At 52.8% G+C, this 7,446-nt stretch overlaps 3 protein-coding genes across 3 annotated transcripts; all 3 read right to left on the bottom strand.

The window, feature by feature from the left end:
• Positions 1-652, bottom strand: PPTG_09043 (hypothetical protein). Its single transcript, XM_008903887.1, has one exon. It carries the CDS (start codon positions 598-600, stop codon positions 31-33), a length of 570 nt encoding a protein of 189 aa, XP_008902135.1. The 5' UTR covers positions 601-652; the 3' UTR covers positions 1-30.
• Positions 653-922: 270 nt separating this feature from the next.
• Positions 923-4,541, bottom strand: PPTG_09042 (hypothetical protein). The gene has a single exon (XM_008903886.1). The coding sequence runs from the start codon at positions 4,427-4,429 to the stop codon at positions 1,013-1,015; it is 3,417 nt and encodes a 1,138-aa protein (XP_008902134.1). The 5' UTR covers positions 4,430-4,541; the 3' UTR covers positions 923-1,012.
• A 601-nt stretch (positions 4,542-5,142) lies between these two features.
• Positions 5,143-6,505, bottom strand: PPTG_09041 (hypothetical protein; the record flags this gene model as incomplete). The annotated part of the gene is made up of 3 exons (XM_008903885.1): positions 5,143-5,374; positions 5,461-6,056; positions 6,119-6,505. The coding sequence occupies 3 exons, from the start codon at positions 6,503-6,505 to the stop codon at positions 5,143-5,145; spliced, it is 1,215 nt and encodes a 404-aa protein (XP_008902133.1).
• Positions 6,506-7,446: the final 941 nt, after the last annotated feature.

The raw sequence follows: 7,446 nt of genomic DNA, 5'->3' as shown, positions 1-7,446 counted from the left end.
CACACTAGTGTTGCAGTCTACAATCGCACTCTATCGCCACTCGGTCATTCGCTTCATGGCGCCGCATTTGTTGCAGGCCGGTGCGTATTTGGAGTTCATGTGGCCACAGCCTGCCTTGCTGCACTCCCACTTGTCCGACGTCGAGATCGCCGTCGCAGAGACGGGAGCAGGGAGGCCTCGAGCATGCACTGTACCCACCGGTTCCTTGGCCGCTTCCTGCTTCTGGAGCTGCTCGAAGAAGCTCCTCGCGTCAACTGGCGTAGTAGTGTCCGTCGGCTGCTCCTTCATTTCTTCGCCATTTTTGCTTTCTTCAGGAGCTACAGCCTCTTCAACGTGTAGTTCATCCACCTTGTCCCTCTTGTGCTTTTTGTGGTGCTTCTTTTTCGAGTGTTTCTTGTGTTTTTTGTGATGCCTCTCTTCGCTCTCAGAGCGCGATGAAGCGATGCTGGGGCTGCGGCTTCGAGAGCGGCCTTTCCTACGTCGATCGTCGGGGCTTCTACTCCTCTTATTGCGTCTACTCAGGCGTCGGTCATGACTCGGGGATCGACAGCGGCGCGTGGGTCGCTCGCGCGGCAAACTGCGACTTCGACTTCGGCTCATTTGTTAGGAACAAAAATTGTCGAAAATTGTACCATTACTGTCCAGCTAAAACTGTCCCCAACCATGAATCTCACCGCGAGATTCTGAGATTCCGTAAATAGTGACCATCAACAAGTGCGTTTCGACACTGCAAGCACACGATAGCTCCTGATGTTGATATTGTAAACTGCCACAGCACGTTGGCCGATGTCCACATGAACTTGAGGAATGACAATGTGATGCTTGAGTGAGCATTACTTGGCGTCGACGATTGAATGGTGCTGGCAGCAATTTGCAATTTCAATGTCTGTAGCGATCGAATGTACCGATACGACGAGAAACATAGCTTTTGAAAAACCATTGATTTTCGCTTCGGTTTGCATGTACAAAGTGTTGGTTGTCTATTGCTTCCATAGTAAGTTAAGTCTATCGCTTACAGCCACTTCCAGTCGGGGCTCTCACGCGTGAGGCCGTCCACATAGTCGTCGAACGACACGCCCGCAGCCTTGCTGAGCTTACTGAGCTTACGGATCTGCTGCTTGCTGAGTGGACGCAGCGTCTTGGGGTTCGTCAGCTTCGTGCGCTTCATGGACGAGTTGATGTTGCTGCCCACCTTCTTCTCCTCCTCGGGCTCTTCCTCGATCACCTTGCGGCCACCACCAGCACGATACTCCTTCTCCTGAGCCTCACCGATGATTGTCAAGCGACCAGACTCCACCAGCCACTTCTCCGTGCACAGCGAGTTGTAGAACTCTTCACTGTGGGAAATCATGATCACACCGCCAGCATATTGACGAATGCCGTCCGCCAGAGCCCCCAGCGCAGCGCGATCCAAGTAGTTCGTGGGCTCATCGAGCACCAGCAAGTGCGGGCGGTTCCACATGGCCGCGGCGATCACAAGCTTCACCTTCTGACCGCCTGACAGTCCACGGATCTTTCCGTGGGTGCCGAACTCGGCGGGTAGTGCGAAGTCGTCCAGGTGCCGCTGAATCTCCTTGGTCGTAAGCGGACGAAGGTCCAGTCCACCAGCCAGTGTAGCTTGACGGATGTCCTCGGCCTCAGCAAGAGCACCCAGACCCATTTCCTGCAGCTGTTCCAGAGTGTAGCGCTTGTTGTGGCGCTCCGTCATGCCCACCAGCTTGCACTCGTACTCGAGTGTGCCACGCTTGCCCTTGGTCCGCGACACGATCTTCTCCACTTGACCCTGTTTCTTACCCACGAGGTTCTTTTCCTCCTCTGTCTGCTTTAAGTTAACGTGGTCGCCAAGCTCGCGATCGATGCCGTTCTCGCCTCCAAAACGCCACTGGAAGTACTCGACAGGACTGCTATCGAGGTGCTTCTCGACGTGATGGAACGAGTGCTGCGCCACGTACGCCACACGCACCGCGTGGTGCTTCCAGAAGGTGCCAGTGTCGGGCGACGTCTCCTGCACAATCATCTTGATCAGCGTCGATTTACCGGCTCCGTTGGCTCCGATCACAGCGACACGTGAGGCCAGACAGAGCTTCACAGACACGTCATTCAACTGGGGCTTAGAAGCTCCAGGGTACGTGAACGTGGCATTGTCCAGTGTCAAGATACGGCGCGTCATGGAGTTGATGCCCTCCAGACGACCAGGCTCCGGCAGGTTGAAGATCATGTCGGAAGACTTCAACTCGTAGTAGTGCTTAGCTTCCGGATGAATGTCCACGAACTTGGACAGCGTCATCGGGTACAGCACCAGCTTCTTCGACTCGTAGTGGAAAATGTCCGTACACACGTTGTCCAGGAAACCGGTGTCGTGGGATACCAGCAACACCGTCATCGTCTCCAGAGAGTTCAAGTAGTCCACCAACCACTGCACAGCGTGCACGTCCAAGTGATTCGTCGGCTCATCCAGTAGCAGAACGTCGGCGTTGTACAGCATGGCACGAGCGAGCGCGAGTTTCATGCGCCAACCACCGGAAAGCGCATCGATTTCGCCGTCCAGCATCTTCTGAGTGAATCCAATGTCCGTCAGGGTCTTCTCGACAGCCTCAGGGGTCTGGTGAGCCAGCTCTGGAGCTTTGCACATGGACTCTAACAAACTTCCCTGACTCTCCACGATATCCTCGTGCTGCACGTACACGGAGCGCAGCGTCTCCGGCAGACCTTCAATGGCACCCGAAGCCAGGTTACGCATGAGTGTGGTCTTACCCACACCATTCTTACCGATCAGACCGTAGCGGTGGCCACGAGTCAGACGCAGACGAGCATTACGCAGCAGAATCTTGCCTCCGTAAGCCAGCGAGAAGTCCAGATCACACACGTCGTTTGGGTCCGTTGACTTCTCACGCTCTTCACCCAGACCGCCGCCAGCAGCACGCAGAGCGTCGCAAACGTGCTCAGCATCCGAGTCGTGCATGTGTGGCTGCAAGTAGGGCATCACAATGGAGCGCCACTCTGATCCGCGGTTCTGCGTGGCCAGCTCCGTGCATACATCAGTGACGTACTGCAGCGTGAAGTCGTTAAGACCAGGGTGTGTTGGACGGTCGAGTGTATCGGTGAATGCAGTGAGAATGTCAGCCTCCAGCTTCTTACGGATCTCAATCGGGTCTTCCTCCATTGCTTCACCGTCACCGGCAGCGTGCACAAGATGAGAACGAGCTTCCTTAGCAGCCTCAACGACCTCCTCGTCAATCAAGCGGTCGATGGCTGTTTCAAGCTGCGGCAGCAGCAGTGGCACGAACTGCATCACATCTGACGGACGCACCACAAGACGACACATGCTGTCGATAATCTTGGAGGCCTTACGCTTAAGCGAGGAGCTGTGGATGCTCGTGTCACGTAGAGCCTTGTGCAGTAGCGGCGCAATCAGGGAAAGCGTCGGCGCGTCCACGTTTGCTACAAAGGTGGTCGCGAGAAGACTGTCGATAGCCTTCATGGTCTCTTCTGGACGGGCGATGACGCCCACAAGAGTGGGGACAAGCGGCACGACGTCGTCGTTGCTGATCTTGGAGCACACAGCGATCAGAGCGTCAATAGAGGCAGCCTGGACCTGCTTCTTCGTGTCCCACACGTACTCGGAAACAATGGGCATGATCTCCGGCAGCCAGCCAGACACTTCCTCGCTCGCAGTCTCACTAAGCTCCTTAAGCAGGTTCAATGCAGCCACCTTACTCTGCCAGTGACGCAGCTCCAGCGCCGTGTAGATCTGCTTGAGAACGGTGTGAATAGCCAGTGGGTTCACCTTCTGCGCAACAGTCTTGGCCAGCGTGGCAGCGGCGTTCTTAACGACATGCTCCGAGTCGGCGTGGCGCTGCATGAGAACCGACAGCTGCTCCACCACCACAGGCTCCATAACGGACGACAGCTCCTCGCTCTTGCACAGAGCAACAAAGGCCAGCAGAGCACCCTCACGGGCTGTAGTGGGTTTAGCCACAAGGAACTTCTTCAGCTCATCGAGCACGTGGATGCCTGCGGGGCTGGCAACGCCCACGATCTCCAGGGCCGCCACAATGTCAGCAGCAGCGGCGTGGCGCTCGCCCTTGGAGGAGAAGGCGGCGACGAGGCGAGACAGGATGTCGTTGAGCTGCGTCTTAACGGTTTCGACGTCCTCGAGCGCCTTAAGAGCTTCACGCTGCTCCTCGGACGCGAGCTGGCGGAACTCATCGCTGTCGTCCGCCGAAGATGCTGAAGTCTCAGAGGGAGGCGGCGACGGCTTCTTGTGTACGGGTGGCATGACCACGTTCAGACCTGAGCTCCTGGGCGCCACGACCTGCAGCGACGGCGCCTGGTTCTGCTGCTCCAGCACGGACGGCTTACTCTGCGACATCGCGGCCGCCAGCATGGCGTCGGCCGCGGCCTTGCGCGCGCGCTGTCCCTTGCCCATGTTGATCTGCTCTGGAGTTAATGGGAATGTGTGGGGGATGCCAAAGGTTGGTGGCGGAGACGGCGAATGCAGGAGTGAAGTCACAGGAACCAGCCAAATCTGAAGTTTGCCGCCTGTTTTCTAACGGTCGCTGCCGACGTCACTGTTAAAGGCAAAGAGGACTGAGGATGGTACTATGCAGTGTCACATAAAGACGAAAGAGGAATATATTAAGAAAACTAGTCACTTATTAATTGAGACGTGTGCACGTTATGGCATTTGACAATGTTTGAAAATGCTCCCTGGTTTTTAACAAAGCGCCACCAACCAATCAGCGGCGATCGCAATATCGAAGAGCTGGCTTGATTGATGGGAAAATGTCCAAATGTGTACACAAGAATTCCGGCAGATTTGCGTTGTCAAAATATGTATGGCATGACTACAGTTGTTCGGAATGAAAAGTTATTTACGTCAACGATAAGAACGTAGAGGAAAAGGTAAAATAAGCAGATCATTAGATCTCAAAACCAATTTTTACTTATTCAGCTGAAGTTTCGCCAATTCATGAAATTCCGCTTTTTCTACCATTGTTGCGAGAATTTTCGGAAAGCCGCAAATACGCGGAGGTCTTGTTGATATTATCTGCTTTGGATCAATGACCATGTCATATTGTGGAACATCAGCATACCAACTACATACTGCCAGGCCGCCGAAGCGACTACCAAATCTCGATCTCAAGCGAAAGCGATACTTTCGTGGTCGAAAAAATCCTCGCTTTCTTCATCACTCTCGCGCTGACGTGCAGACCGACTTCCGGGGCGATCCACATGAGCGACAAGCATGCGTCGAAGACGCATGTGTCTCTTTTCGCGGTAACGCCTTTGCACTGCAAGTTTCTTGGTACTAGCGTCGTGACTGATCACACAAAGCCGCTTCAAGTAGTTGTGGTAGTTGGTACCATCTTCACTGCGTAGTGGAAGAATTCGCACATGAAAATTGGTGAGAGCTACACACGCACAAAAAAAAACATGTCGTAGTTGCCTTCATCCCACCGGTATTTGTCTGAGCACATTGCCCATAGCGTGCAGAGCCGACCGAAATAGTTCTTTACGAGGCCGCGGTCGTATGCAATGCGGTCTTTAGTCTCCACGTGCTCCAGGGTCAACTCCCGCAGCGGCTGCTTCTTGAACGGCGTGATGGCGCGAAAGTCAGCGGCAAGTCCTTGGTACCCATTATCAGCTAGAACAGCCCACGAGTCGGAATGCTCAGTCGTTAGAGGCCCTTCATCTGCTAGCTCAGTCTCCATCGAGCTCTTAAGAAGATGTTGGAGGTGAAACTCGTGGTTGTTGCGGAAAATCTGGATATCCGCTTCACTGCCAGGGTAATGCGCCGTGCAGTTGAGTGCAAGGCCATTAGGAAGCACAGACACCTCGACTTTGTAGCCGTGAAGATGATGTTTGGCACTGTAGTACGCACGCCGTTCTTTTATTTGGCCGGTCGGCATGTTGCTCTGCTGGAAAGTAACATCCGTGGCGTAGCGAGCGCTTGGGTAGTTACGGAACGTGTTGTCTACTAGCACGAGCGCCTCCATCGTGAATTTGCCAGCCGCGGACACCACGTATTTCTCGTAGAGGTACGGAGACACAACCTCTGCAACGGAAGGATTATCTTTTGAAATGTTCCCGTCTTGATGCGGAAGACGTTTGCCACCACGTCCCATTTCCCACAGTGCTTAAGGACGACCAGGAACATGAACAGCACGTCCTTGGGTTGCTGCTTGCTCTTACGGCCACGGCCTACATTCCAGTGGTCAGCCACGTGCGCTCGAATAGAATTCCACAAGCACTCAAATTCCAGCGGCGCAAAGTTTGTCAGAGCGGCAATGTTCTGAGTATCCTCCCGCAGAAATTGGTGGTAGATCGGAGACGGCGAGTCGATGTCATCGTTATCGTTATCTAGGCGCACAGAGGATACGCTTTGGCGGCGGGATTGACGGTCAGCGTCGAGCTGAGTGAGAATGGAGACTCCTTCAGCAACTCGCTCAGGCGGGAGTAGCCGGTTTAGGTCTTGGGGGGTGCTTGTTTGGGAGGGTGTCATGGTGATAGGTGTTGTAGACTGCAAAATGAGAAATGAGGGGGCAAGCTAGTGGAGTAGTCAATCCACCACCAAGTACCTTATCGTGCGCGCGAGATCGAATGAAGAGCAATTCTAGAATCTTCTGCTGAAGTCTAGATTTCCTAGTATTATTGGCATACTTTTTGATATATTCGTTCATTCGGTGGCGTGGGCATTCCTTCGGTGATTTGCATAAATTTCCACGTCATGTTCAAACTTTGCTCGGGAGGTCTATTAACCACTTAATTACGGTTCGCTTCCGTTAGAAATTTTATCGATAAATACAGCCAGGACGAGCTTTGTGTTGAATCTCAGCCTAGGCACTACCACGTTGGGTCACACCTCCTTTTGACAATTTCTCAGAGAATAACAATGAAAATCATCTTTACATTGAACATAGACTAAAAAAACTACTTTGTATTCGCTGGTTATTTGGAAGCTGGCTAGCCCTTTCCCAAAATTATTTCTCTGTGCTACTAGTACAACATAATACCCAAGTTCTCCCTCCACATCCTGTAAAAAAAAATACGCCCGTATAATTGAATTTAATAGAAGCCCGAAGAAAAAGGTATCACACGTACACAAAAGCTATTTTTGAAAGAAACGTGTTTCGAACATGTCCCGTGCTTTTGCGCTACGGTTAAAATAAAAGAAGTTCAGGAACGTTTGGTAAAGCTAGAAAGTGTAGGAACAAGTTCCTACATTTTCTTACCAAAACAAATGCAGCTTAGAAAATTAGTATTCTAACCGCGGCGTGGGGGTATTGTCTGAAATTCTTTATGTTTTGAAAAATCAACTACAGCAGATCGCCGCTCATTCCACGATCTCCTTTCTGAAAGCCGATGACTCGACATTTCAGCGCTCGCGCCACGAGTTATGCTCCTGTCATGTCGCTGGTAGTAATGTCAACCGCTGACACGGAG

Source organism: Phytophthora parasitica (assembly GCF_000247585.1).
Source record: "Phytophthora parasitica INRA-310 unplaced genomic scaffold supercont2.17, whole genome shotgun sequence".
Lineage (NCBI taxonomy): Eukaryota > Oomycota > Peronosporomycetes > Peronosporales > Peronosporaceae > Phytophthora > Phytophthora nicotianae.
This window is presented reverse-complemented; position numbering and strand designations above follow the sequence as displayed.

Excerpts from the sequence above, each read along its gene's own strand:
- PPTG_09043 (XM_008903887.1), bottom strand. The coding sequence starts at position 600 with ATGAGCCGAAGTCGAAGTCGCAGTTTGCCGCGCGAGCGACCCACGCGC.
- PPTG_09042 (XM_008903886.1), bottom strand. The coding sequence starts at position 4,429 with ATGGGCAAGGGACAGCGCGCGCGCAAGGCCGCGGCCGACGCCATGCTG.